General features: G+C 41.5%; 2 protein-coding genes across 2 annotated transcripts; both read left to right on the top strand.

The window, feature by feature from the left end:
• The first annotated feature begins 1355 nt into the window (after positions 1–1355).
• cbx8a (chromobox homolog 8a (Pc class homolog, Drosophila)) lies at positions 1356–4353 on the top strand. The gene is made up of 5 exons (XM_034190753.1): positions 1356–1534; positions 1648–1691; positions 2036–2101; positions 3146–3212; positions 3499–4353. The coding sequence occupies exons 1-5, from the start codon at positions 1466–1468 to the stop codon at positions 4270–4272; spliced, it is 1020 nt and encodes a 339-aa protein (XP_034046644.1). The 5' UTR covers positions 1356–1465; the 3' UTR covers positions 4273–4353.
• A 1976-nt stretch (positions 4354–6329) lies between these two features.
• On the top strand, positions 6330–12178 carry LOC117528746 (meteorin-like protein). Its single transcript, XM_034191378.1, has 4 exons — positions 6330–6406; positions 6507–6907; positions 8366–8425; positions 11498–12178. Exons 1-4 carry the CDS (start codon positions 6330–6332, stop codon positions 11824–11826), a joined length of 867 nt encoding a protein of 288 aa, XP_034047269.1. The 3' UTR covers positions 11827–12178.
• Positions 12179–13394: the final 1216 nt, after the last annotated feature.

Here is a 13394-nt window from a genome sequence, read left to right as displayed (position 1 = left end):
AATAAATACATAAATAAATAAACAAATTAATTAATTAATTCAATAATAATAACAATATATGTACAGACAAAAAAAATTATACTAAAATAAGCAACCTACCAGTCATGTCAGAAACCCAAACAGTAAATAGTAACATTAATGGTAATAATAATAATAATAATAATAATAATAATAATAATAATAATAATAATAATAATAATAATAATAATAGGATTATAAGAATTGAGGTTAAATTTAGAAATAACCAAAAATTTAATTTCTAGTTTTCTCTGAGGTAACAAACGTCAGGCCTTGGTCACATTTCAGAGGGGAATAAAATCATCTTAAATAAAATCTCTATGGATGCACACTGACAAAATGTTAATTTACTACAGTGTAGAAATCAATTATCCTGACACTATTACCCATTTTAAAAAGAAATTCAGTTTGACCTAATTACACATGATTGCGTTATTTTATTTTTCATTCTCCCTCGGATTCTGAAAACTGTGACTGTGATGATGCCAAGTCTGCAAAAAGTGTGTCAACTGGACAACATCGTTCTCCCGTGGCCACGAAATATCTTAATTCCGTCTCAAAACAAAGGTGATGACGTACGATTTATTTTTTTTTTAATTATTCGGTGGCTGTTTACGAAACAACAGGTTCAATAAAATATCTGAGATAAATCCTTGCGCAACCGTCGGTTAGTGATTTGTGTTATTAGAGCGCATTCAGACTGAATTATGCGCTCAGATAAAATGGAAAAAAAAAGAGATGTTGGTTACTGTTTAACCGACAGACAACGTGTGCGTAAACCTCGAATTGTGCAACAAAGCGTCAATGTTCTTTTGCGCACTGTGGTGCCAAAACGCACGGAGTCTTTTTTTTTTTTTTTTTCTTACCGCCGGCAAAATTCTGAATAAAATGTGTTTTCACCAATTATTTAACAACAATAGAAAATAAACAACAAAGCGTCTTCCGCGCAAATCTTCTCCTGGCACTCGCCTTTACATTTTTAATTCAAGGATTTTAATGTGTTTCAGTCCAGTTCTCATTGATAGGTGTTTGTGAGACTGGACAATACCATTTTTCTCTCTCTGGCCCTCTTTTATCGTATTGTGCTGATTCGTAATTAATTCAACGAGTGTGAAATTAAATATTTCCTCCTTTTATCGCTGAAACCCCTCAGAGACCACAGCGGGGGCCCCGGACCCGCTTTGAGAGCCCCTGAGTTTACTGTGCCAAACATTCCTGTGCAGCTGCCAGTGGAGCTCCGCCTACTACAACACGTAGCAACAGCTGAGCCAATGGGCTGTGCCGCAAACCGGCCTACCGACCGCGGTGCCTGGCAACAGAAACAGACGTGATGACGTCGTCTCCACACTGCGTATTATGGGATGTGCGGAATTAAACTGCCCGATGAGGCTGCGGAGAAGCCAAAAATAACAAGGCAGGCCTAAATAAACGCAGTGCATGCCGGACCATGGAGCTGTCGGCTGTCGGTGAGAGTGTTTTCGCAGCCGAATCCATCATTAAACGCCGAATCAGACGGGTACGGCTGCGTTTTTCCGCCACAGGCTCCATCAGGCCGTTACGTAAGCGCCCGTTTGGGCAGCGGCGGCGCACCGACCTAACGTCAGTCTGTCTCGGATCTTGTTTTCGCAGGGTCGCTGGGAATATCTGGTGAAATGGAAGGGCTGGTCTCAGAAGTGAGTAGATCGAGAGAGGATGTGAAGGACAGCGCTCCATCCTGGCCGCTCGCACAACTGCACCAGCTGCACCATTTTACCTTTCTTTTATTTCCTTTAAATGTTTTTAATACTTTGGCTTGTGTTGAGGTGACCTGTCGCGAACGGGAGAGGGAATAAACACGTGCCAGGGTCGGAGACGTGTTGCAATCCGCTGGGGCGGAAGCCGCGCGGCTGCACCGACCGCGCGTCACAGTCCGCTCCGCGCGCTGGAAATGCAGCGCACGCGGCTGCGCTCCTTTGATAATATGCTGCGTTGCGTGCGTGTTGGCCTCTAAATCCCTCTCTTCTTTCTTGTCGTGCAGGTACAGCACCTGGGAGCCGGAGGAAAACATCCTGGATGCGCGTCTCTTCGCCTCCTTCGAGGAGAGGTGAGCTTTGACGCGCAGCAGCGCAGCAACGAGGCGGCACCAAAATATTTAACGTGTGTATATATATATATATATATATATATATATATATATATATATATATATATATATATCACTTAAGCCTAAGTAATGTATAGACATTCAGCTCTCTAATTAAACAATTAAAACAAACCTGTGCAGCAAATACATGAACTGTGGCTATATCACCACTTACAGATAAAGTAAAACTGCATTTATATATATATATATATATAAGTTTCCAAAGAAAGAAGTTCCCTGGATTCTGCATGTGCCCAAACCTGTCAGATTGATTTTTTTTTTTCGTATAAGCTGTGCCAAAGTGAAAAGTCGACTTTGTCATTTACTAATATCTACAGCACATACAGAATATTGACCCACGGTTGCAGCATATTAAAAAATAAATAAATAAAAAACGAATAAAAACTGCAATTATGTGCAAAATAGGAGCAGCAAGGCACATGGCAGTTTGGATGCATGAAGTTTATACAGTTGTTGTGCAAATAGTGCAGTTATGATGTGTCTGGTGTACAGAGAGCAGCAGGTTTACACATATTTACATTGTTGTTTGTATGTTTATCAACAGATTTTCTGTAAAAAGCAAAAAGAGAGTTTTCGTAAGGTTTTTATTTGGCAGGTTGGAGACACCTGTCAAAGATAAGTTACTGGATCTGGGACAAAGTGGTCCTATAGAGCCTCCGTGGTGCACACATTTTTGAAATATCTTGCAGACAATGAAACGGTTAAATCTCTGCAGATGTGTGCACTCTAATTTGTCCCACCAGCATTAATTAGCAAATTTTTGACAAAAGAGATCAAAAGAATGAATCTGGCAGAACGGCTGCATCTGGATTATCAGATAAAATTAAACCTCTCAGTTTCTGTGAAATTTTCAAAAAAGGTCAAAGTGGAGCAAAAAGATAACAGCTTGTAAAGATTTTCTTTTTCTTACCAACAAATCTAATTAGCAAAAATTGTTCCTGAGTGGGGTTTGTTTGTTTGTTTGTATTTTCTCCCACCATGCAGGGAACGAGAAAGGGAGCTGTTTGGGCCCAAAAAGAGGGGCCCCAAACCTGAGACGTTTCTCTTAAAGGTGCGTGAAGGTCAAAGACATTTATTTCTGTGAAGTGAACCATTTCTGGCATCTGACAAATTTATTTAGAAACAGCTGTACTTAATGTAGCTGTAAAATACAAAAGTATTTATATTATTATTTAATTTTTGTTCTTATTTCTCATTTGCATTGATAAGTGGTCATTTGGTCTGAAATAATTTAGTGCTTCATGTTTTTTTTTTCCTCTACAGTTTACATTCAGTTCCTCCTTAAATTTCCTGATTGGGTTTTGGATTTTATTTTAGAATATTCAATCTGTCCACAGGCCAAAGCCAAAGAGAAGACGTATGAGTTCAGGAGAGAGTCTCCCAGAGGGATCCAAGTGTCCTACCCAATCCCTGAGCCGGTGGTAACGGCTCGAGCCCGTGAGGGTTTACGCACCGTAGTCCCCACAATCTACCCTCCCAGCATCATCAACCGAGGGGAAAGTGTCCACGTCCGGACAGCAGAGCTGGATCGGAGGCCCAGGTCTGCCACGCCGGCTTCACCAGTCGTCCACGAAACCTTCTGTTTCCCCAAAAAGAGAGGGCGCAAGCCTAAGCTGCATGACAAAGATCATGGGATCATCTCCGAGGAGCCTGAGTCTAAAAGGAGCAGGCTGCTGGGAGAACCGGTTCTGTCTCAAATGGCCCTGCGGTTGCATGACTGCGGGGAGACATCAGACCAGAGCCTGATCCAGCTGACCAAGAGGTTCCAGGAGGAGACCACGATTACTCCCAAATCTAGCAGTGAGCAGAGACATGAGGGAAGGAGCGGCCTGGCCTACACGTGTGCCTTCAGGGACCAGGGGCTCCACAGGTCGAACTGCCTGATGGCTGTCAATCAAGTCAGCAAATTGCAGCAGAAACCCAAGAACCAGGAGGATTTTGAGCGAGTTTTGTCCACAGAGCCCAAGTCTGTCCACGACCCAGGAGTCGGCTGGACCCCGTGTTTGGACATCGTGGACTCTGTGACTGTGACTGATGTCACCATGAACTTCCTGACAGTCACCATCAAAGAGAGCAGCACGGACAAAGGCTTTTTCACGCACAGCAGATGAGTACACGCACGGTTCAGTGTGACGCTTATTTTTGCTAAAGGTCACAGAATGTTTCATATCCTGCTGAAAAAAAAAAAAAATTCACAGGTTCAGTGTCACTTTGGTTCTTGACTTTCTTGCTGCTTCTTTAGATCCACTCAACATTTGTAATCATTTACAACAAGTGCTTCTCAAAGCTTTTTCTTACTCCATTTAGAAGTCCCACCAAATTATTATACAACATATTTTGACTAATATTGAGGAAAACAAGACAATTTGATCAGTAAACAAGATGCTCATTAACTGTTTGTCATGACAATTTGTATAAACTGTATTCTTAAAGGCCTTTTGTCACCTGTAATTGTTATCATGAAGCTGAAATTAATTAACATTATTTTCGAGAGCCACAGGTGCTGTTTAAACATGACATCAGTTATTAACGTGTGGAATTGTTACAATCTCAACTTAATTAAAGATGTATTCACAAATAAATTGTGACTTTTATTGATTCAGTCAAGTGATTATTGATGATCTATCTGTGTTTGCTGTCTTGTCATTTGTTTCTCTGTAAACGTCACAAAGAAACCAGTGCGCACGTCACGTAGGATACTTTGAAAGCGTTACCACCTGGTATCGTGTTAGTTCATGCGTGCACGTGCATTTACAGGGCGTCAAAAGCATTTCCTACGACATCTGTTTTGCGGGCTTTGACCTTTTCTTTCATGTCCTTCAGTGTCTCACTTATAAATTACAAATATGACAAGAGGTTTTGGCGAATTCAGCTCAGTCAGTTTGGCCTAAAGAGTGCGCAGCCCAGGAACCAGAACGGGGATGGTTCTTCTTGAACTGACTGCTGCGCACGAACTGGAAAGGGGCGCAGACTATAGGCCGACTGTGACTGTTTTTATTTCTAAATTCAAGTCACATTTCATGCGCTGAACTAAATTATTTGCACAGACACGCGCTGTGATTTTTTTTCCCACGCTGCTCGTGCTCGGCTCCGGTTTTGGCCGTGACAAAGCCGCACTTCGTTTTGGTTCCTCGGTGTCCCTGCGTAATGTGAAACTGCAGTTAATTAGCGCTCTAAGTGCAGATTTGAAGTTGTAGTTTTAACTCAAATAATGTCAAAGAAGCCTAAACGCAGTCCAGAGGTCAAAGTTACACAAATCGAGGACTAATTTAGATTTTTTTTTCGCCTTCCGATAAAATCACTTTTCTCTTCGGTGCTTGATGATTTAAAAACTTTTTTTTTTTTTTTGAGTGACCGATTTTTTCATCCGATCTGCAGCCTCTGGGCCTCCAGTGTGGCGCGCACACGCACTGACCGGAGTGCGTGCCACGCAGTTAACTTCCATAAGATGGCGCTACAGCAGAATTTATTTTTATTTCATGTTATTGATTGTTTACCCTGAAGGTTAAACCGAGTAGATTAATTATTGCTGAAAGTCAGCGCGTTCCAGAGTCTCATTTGCAGCACCAGCAGTCCTGATGGCTGCCACATGTTACATCACCCTGCCACTGGATGGCGCTAGACCAATGCAGAGGCGTCAACGCCATACATGCCAAATAAATGAATATATAGATAGGTGATCATTTACATCTCTATTTGCATGTCTGCTACATTTTTTTTATTAACAGAATGCAGTGATTTTATAATCAATAATAAGGCGTTTTTAAAAACCAAAGTACTTCCAGGATTGCGCATTAAATATTCTTGAAAATATTTTCTTGTGATTTTTTTCTTTGGTATCACATGCCCAAGTATTTATTTGTTTTTTTTTCCCTCCAATTTATATTGAAAATTACTTACAACACACAACATATAAAATATGCTTCAAAGATTGTACTTAAAAAAAGTAATTTATTTAACTGGCGAATTTCCATCTAGAATCCTGAAAGAGTGTAAATGGTAAACCAGAAGTGTAGAAATGATATAAATTATTCGCATAATATGAATAAAACAAACTAGAAAGAATTGGATGTGCTACTGGAGAGAGAGAGAGACAGACAGACAGACGTTAGATCAGAGGCTGTGATGCACGCGGTGCGCCACGCTCGTGTTCCGTCTGTGCGTCATGATGTGGATTGTTTTGGTTTTTATGCTGAATCTTTATTTGCAGAACTGCGCAGCTGATATTTGCAACTGGATCGGGAGGTGAGGAGGATTCAGTTTTGTGGCACTATTCAAAATATGCAAATTTTAAAAGTGGTTTTAGTTGAATTGTGTGAAGAAATGTGTTTGTTGTTGGAACCAGCGGTTTGGCTCCTGGCGCAGACCCCAGAGCTGTTCTTCAGGTGCGACTGCGCTGCACCGAGGGTTCGGTTCGGTGGGTCTACCCGGGTCAGGCTCTCAGGGTGGTTCTGGAGCCGAACCCGTCTTTCTCACTGCGCTCCAATGTGTGCATCAAACCGCGCGGCTCCTTCCACGGAGCCAGTGTGTTCATGGAGAGGTCCGGGGCCCTGGAACTGCTCGTGACGGACGGCTGGCGGCCGGAGCAGGTGTTCTGTTTTCGGGCAGACGGACCGCAGAGGTTTGCTCTCTACATCCAGGCCAGTCCGCAGGATGAGGGGACCCAGAGGAGGCGCACGATGGGCTTCAGATACGAGCTGCTGCGCAACAGGAGCGCGTTCAGCGCGCGTCACGGCGGGCTGCAAGGTGAGGAGACGGAAAGAAAACTGCAGCATCTTCACTTTTGTTTATTGCTTTTATTGTAAAAAGAGTTTCATAGATTCTAAAGTAAAATTTAACATTAGATTGCCATTATTAAACTGAAAAAATGGCGCAAAAGATTGGCGAATATCTCCATCCGAGAAATTTCCAACTAAATCTTTGGCAGTGGCCAAATATTTATTGACCGCACGCCAAATCTTTTCATCTTCATCTCTCTAATTAAACAATTAAAAAAAACCTGTGCAGCAAATACATGAACTGTGGCTAAACAGAGACAGTAAAACTGCATTTATGTATCGCAACGATTTCTGGAGAGGCGACACGGTGGATTAGTGGTTTGCACTGCTGCCTCACAGCAAGAAGGTCGTGTGATCGCTTCCTGGCCTTTCTGCGGGGAGTTTGTTTCCTTCTTTAGGTAAATTGGAAAGTTTAAATTGACCTTAGGTGTGCTGTGACTCCTGTTCAGGTTGTACCTGCCTTTCGTCCTATGAGACAGACTCTAGTCCACTGTGAAACGTTGACTGGAATAAGTGGGTATAGAAAATGAATGACACTTTGACAAATATACAAGATGAAGATGTAAAATAATTTTTAGTTACAGGGACCCTTCCTATCTCGATAACATATTATTGAGTTGGATCGCCACAAAGTGCCGTGAGACTGGTTTGCACATTTTCCATTTGTCCCTGACGTGCTCAGACCCCATCAGCTCAGTCAGGTGTGTTCAGTCAGACAACAGCTGGCTGCTCGTTATGTGCAGTGAGGAAGAAATGAAAAAAATGTGCAGTACTTGTGGTCCAGAGGACACAGGCAGGCAGCTGCCGGTCAGTCCTATGAGCTGTCTGGTTTCTATCGAGGGACAAAGCCACAAGAACAGCACAGTCCACAGGGTGGCTGAAGGGCACCGGGCCAAGCAGGCCTGAATTCACACTGCAAATGCTTTGCAGATTCCACAGATGCCTGATCATTGTGCAGTGTTTATTAGCATTTGTCCCTGTGTGCGAGCTTGTCTCCATGCTGTGATGTCATTCTCGACCCTGAATAGACAGCTGCTGGTTTATCATCTCTGTGGGCCGCCGCTCTGGTCAAGTGATTGACTCCTGCAGCCTCCTTATTGGCATGAGGTCATTCAATTAGGCAGATATAAAAGGAGTCAAACACAGGGTCAAGATGAGCCAAAGCTTTTACTCCAGAGGCGTAGCTGAGGAGCTCAAACACACGATCAGAATTCCTTCAGACAACCTCTGGATACCTCACTGTGTACTGTGAAACACATAAGTAGAACCAGTCCTATAGGTCAGAGTGGACAAACCTTCTGTTGCTCACCATCTGGGAAATTTTGAGCTCATGACTGAATATTTCTGTCTGACTTCACATGTTTCTTCATCTCACTGGCTTGATATTGTTCTTATTTTATTATTATTTTTTTAATTCTGTCCATAGCTTCATGTCAGCCCTGCAATGATACAGAACTTCTCATGGCCGTCTGCAACAGTGATTTTGGTGAGTATAATCAAAGACAATTAATGATTAATAAAATAATAATAATAATAATAATAATAATCATTATCATCATCATCATTGTTAATGATTTGAATAGTATATCAAGTCTTAGTACATTCCTCACATACTGTACATTATAGTCTCTCTCTTTCTCTCTCTCTCTCTCACACACACACACACACACACACACACACACACACACACACACACACACACACACACACACACACACACACACACACACACACACACACACACACACACACACACACACACATACAGTGCCCTCCAAAAGTATTGGCCCACTTGATATGTCACACATTTTGATTTATTTATGCCATTTCAAATACAAAAAGTAATTCAGGATTCTCAATATAAAAATTTCTAAAGTTATCTTCCTTAGACTCAAACTGAAAGCAAATCTCTATAACTTAATATAAATAAATTAATAATATAAAAGCCAAGATGATGGGTTGCATAAGTAATCAGCCCCTTTGGTATAATACCTGTAAATAATCAGTTTTATTGCCAGTTTTCTTCAGACAAGTCAGGGGATGGATACATGAACATTTCCAAGTCGCTGAATATGTCTTGAACTTTATTTACATCAATTATGAAGAAATACAACCAGTATGGCACTCTATGGTAAATCTGTGTGGAGGACACAGTTCTCAGAAACTGAGTGACTGTGCAAGAAGAAGAGTGAGGAAAGTCACCAAGACACCCAGACAAACCAGAAGAAGTTACAGACTTCTCTAGCTGTGATTGGAGAAATTGTACATAGTGCATATTTTGCATTTTGTGTAACCAGTTATACAGCTTCACAATGAAATGAAGTGATAAGTGTTTTCACTTTCTTGTGTCATCCATGTTTTTTTTTAGCGTATTTACAATTACGTATATGCACTTACACTAGGGAAGGGTGTTATTTCAAAAAATTTGGAAATCTATAAATGTTTGCATGGAATATGGAAATATACACGGAATAAACCATAGCAGGATAAATTTTGGGTCATTTGGTTCCAAAAACCCATATGGACGGAGCCAGAGAAGATATCGGGTTCAAAAATCGCCCAGAATATCGACGAAAATGTCATATCTTGAGAACCGCTGCACCTAGAGACTTGAAATTTTGCTCCAAATGTTGCTTGACCCCAAGTTTATATTCAACTTCTATAGTAACAATAAGCCCATCTGGTGTTTTTTTTTTTAAGAGTAATTGACAAAAAACCTAATTTCAGTACATATGTTACGATCAATTGTAACAAACAAAATCTATGTAGTTTTTATTTCAGGAACATCAGTTGAGTATAATCATCACATATAAAGAATGACATGGCCACAATGACCTAATTATAACCAACAGAGTGGTTTTCTACGTCAACAGCACATATACGACACACGCATTACTTGAAATTTTCAAACGCTCCGTCCATATGGGTTTTTGGAACCAAATGACCCAAAATTTATCCTGCTATGGTTTATTCCATGTATATGTCCATATTCCATGCAAACATTTATAGATTTCCAATTTTTTTGAAATAACATCCCTCCCTAATTACACTCACGCTTTTAATATAAAGATGATTTACTGCCTCTGCTGGAAAGGTGTGTGAGTCCAAAATGTAATTAGCAACGTTAGCTAATATTCGTAGCTTCTCCAAAACTATTACTCCTATCAGTTTCCGTTTTGGTGCCATTCATAATTGACACAAAATACATATTTCACTCATGGTGTCAGTAACATGAGACTGAACTCACTGATGTAATGGCAGCATAAATTCACGAAAGTGACTAAACCAGTTGAACAACAAAATCACAATAAGTCAATAACACAAAGAACACTGTTAAACTAACATGAATCACAATAATAGCTTTTAAAACCTCAAACTCCAAAACTCCCATAGTACATTTCAGCACAACATCCATTATTTATTGGTTAGTTAAAGTTGCTAATTTCTCCAAAAATGTTTGTCCTATCAACATTCCATTCATCCTGGACTCAAAATACATAAGCATGCCAAATGACAAATGTCAGCTCTCCCTGGTTTTTGTGTGATCGAAGTCACACACACACACACACACACACACACACACACACACACACACACACACACACACACACACACACACACACACACACACACACACACACACACACACACACGCACTGGACAGGGTGAACCGATTTTTAGAGGGGGCTGTTCAGTCCGCGACACCGGATCCGGATTCTGGAGCTCGATTTCATGTTATATAGGCTTTGAAGGATTACGTCAAAACTACTCCACGGATTCTCACCAGATTTGCACCACAGATAGATATTAGGGCATGGAAGACTCCACTGAGTTTTGGAGATGATTCGCATCCGGATTGGTGGACATCAGAAATCTCTGATTGCTCTTGTCTGTTTATCTATCGTCATTCATGCACTGCATTTTATATGACACAGGCTTTGGCATTTTCCAACGCCCCCAAAATGATTGTTGTTTGTCTTTCTGCTGCCCTCTTTGTTCAGAGTCACCACAGTGGATCCAGAGCACATCCGCATTGGGATGTTTACACTGGATGCACCAACTCCAGTTTTATCTGTAGAGACAGACACAGCCCCTGGTCTTCCTAGAGGTCTCCCATTCGGGATCAGGCATAGAACAGACTGACTGTTTGTCCAAAGCCTTGGAAAATAACATTTTTTAAGTTGCTTTTGCTCAAAAATAATAAAACGTGGAGAGAATTAGCCGTTTTTTAAACTTTCCACTTTGGAGCAGGCATACCCCTGAGCAGACCGAAAACTTTTAATAATTCTTTCAGTCAAACAAAAACAGAACACACATGTAAACAAAACTGATTACAATGTTACACACACACACACACACACACACACACACACACACACACACACACACACACACACACACACACACACACACACACACACACACACACACACACACACACACACACACACACACACACAGATGTCAGGGTTGTGCTGCTCATGAGGAGCAGCTTGTGGATGTTGAGTTATAAATCAGTGAGAAGAGAACTTTCTGCATTGCTGTTTGTTTCTTCCAGTGGTTCGAGGCCACATTAAAAACGTCTCCCATGATGCCGAGCAGCAGACATCGCTAGTGGAGGTGGCAACAGGGCGACTCTACCGCCAGCGGAGTGGAGTGTTCCAGCGGGAAGTGGTTGCCATGGGGTCTGTCTCATCCTGGCGCGGACATATACGCATGCTGCTGCAGTGCCGAGTAAAGCCTGGAGGGGGAGTGTTTCTCTTCACCGGGTCAGAACACTTTGGTGAAGCCTGGTTAGGGTGTGCCCCAAGATACAAACACTTCCTGTCGGTGTACCAGGCGGCTCAGGTGGCGCACCTCAACCCCTGTGACTTCCCTTTAGACTGAGGAAGTGTGTCATAGTGATTTTAGCATCTGTGAGCTCAGCCTGTATCCACAGGCGTCACTGTGGTGCAGCTCGAAACCGTGATGCCGCTGAGGCAGCGTCACCGACAGCAGGTCAGACCTACACACTCACAAAATAAGAGTATTAGGGTGCACCGGTTTTAGTTTTCTGTCACCTGCCCTGCATGCTTTCTATGTCTACCTGCTGCAACCACAGCTGATTAGTCACATCTGGTATTTCCCAACTCTTGTTTGGCTGAGCACGCCTGAGTTGGTTCACTTGCAGCGATTGGAGCAATGAGAGTTGGAGAACATGCAGGGTGAGTGCGCCAAAGGAGCAGGATTGCAATCCTCAATTTAAAAGATCACTTTTACTTCAACTCATGCCTTATGACTGCTTGGATAGGCTCTAACACCCCAGGGCACCTGCCTCCCCCGTGACCCTTAAGTGGAGTAAGTGGGTATAGAAAATGGATGGATGGATAAAAAGTGGTTTGAGTTCACTTGAATTCCTAACAAATGTGTCATATTTGTCAATTAGCTTAAAGGGTCCCTGCCACGCCATGACGTTTTTACATATTCTTGAAGAATAAAAAAAGCTTTTTCCACATGTTGACTTTGTTTTTTTTTTACCATAAAATTACACTGAACAAGTATTTAGACATTTCGTTACCCATCTGAGAATTTGTATTTACCGCCTCTGAGTTGACCTACTTTATCGCTGCAACGGATGTGATGTCATGCGAGTAAATGTGTCGAAGCGATGCTCTGTTTATACGACTGGAGCCCCTCATTATTTTCACGGTCGTTTCGTTCATCAGAAAGTCCTCATCTTCTTCAAAAACAATCGATATGCCACTTAAATCTTCGCTATAATCGCTCACTATGCCTTCGCTGTCCGTGTCTGCCGTATTAGTAAACAGAGCATCGCTTCGACGCATTTACTCGCATGACCTCATATCCGTCGCAGCGAAAAAGTAGGTCAACTCAGAGGCGGTAAATACAAATTCTCAGATGGGTAACAAAACATCTAGATTCTTGTTCAGTGTAATTTTATGGTAAAAAATAAAGACAACATGTGAAAAAGTTTTTTTTATTCTTCAAGAATATGTAAAAACGTCATGGCGTGGCAGGGACCTTTTAAAAAATATGACTAAGGTTGAAAAAAGTGACCTTGTCCTTTAAGTTCATCCAACAGCAATACATTTTTATTTTATTTTATTTTACCCCGAGTAACATGAATGTCGATAAAATGTCAAATACTACCTGTTATTTATGTGGACACTGTAAATTATTTACCTCAGGAGAGGTTTTAATTTGAAATTTGAGACATCAAATGGGGCCGTTCACGCTAGCATCCTGGAAGCAAAATTCCAGAGGGAATTTCAACTCATTTTAACGTAATTTACTGTGTTCTGCTGATTTCTGCCCCAGGAGACAATATAATTGTTCACACAATCCACACAAATATTTCACACAGAGTTCAAGTTTGACAAACAAGACATGCTAACACTAACATTTGAAGTCCTGAGCCAGTTGAGAGTTTTAAAGAACTCTGCTTTACTGTGCAT

This window comes from Thalassophryne amazonica, chromosome 16 (genome assembly GCF_902500255.1).
Source record: "Thalassophryne amazonica chromosome 16, fThaAma1.1, whole genome shotgun sequence".
NCBI classification, from domain to species: Eukaryota; Metazoa; Chordata; class Actinopteri; order Batrachoidiformes; family Batrachoididae; genus Thalassophryne; species Thalassophryne amazonica.
This window is presented reverse-complemented; position numbering and strand designations above follow the sequence as displayed.

What these genes read in the sequence shown, in the direction of transcription:
- cbx8a (XM_034190753.1), top strand. Translation starts at nt 1,466, where the DNA reads ATGGAGCTGTCGGCTGTCGGTGAGAGTGTTTTCGCAGCCGAATCCATC. An exon ending in TGGAAGGGCTGGTCTCAGAA is followed by an intron (nt 1,692 to 2,035) that starts GTGAGTAGATCG and finishes CTTGTCGTGCAG; the next exon opens with GTACAGCACCTGGGAGCCGG. An exon ending in CTGAGACGTTTCTCTTAAAG is followed by an intron (nt 3,213 to 3,498) that starts GTGCGTGAAGGT and finishes ATCTGTCCACAG; the next exon opens with GCCAAAGCCAAAGAGAAGAC.
- LOC117528746 (XM_034191378.1), top strand. Translation starts at nt 6,330, where the DNA reads ATGTGGATTGTTTTGGTTTTTATGCTGAATCTTTATTTGCAGAACTGC. An exon ending in GCGTCACGGCGGGCTGCAAG is followed by an intron (nt 6,908 to 8,365) that starts GTGAGGAGACGG and finishes TTCTGTCCATAG; the next exon opens with CTTCATGTCAGCCCTGCAAT. An exon ending in CGTCTGCAACAGTGATTTTG is followed by an intron (nt 8,426 to 11,497) that starts GTGAGTATAATC and finishes TGTTTCTTCCAG; the next exon opens with TGGTTCGAGGCCACATTAAA.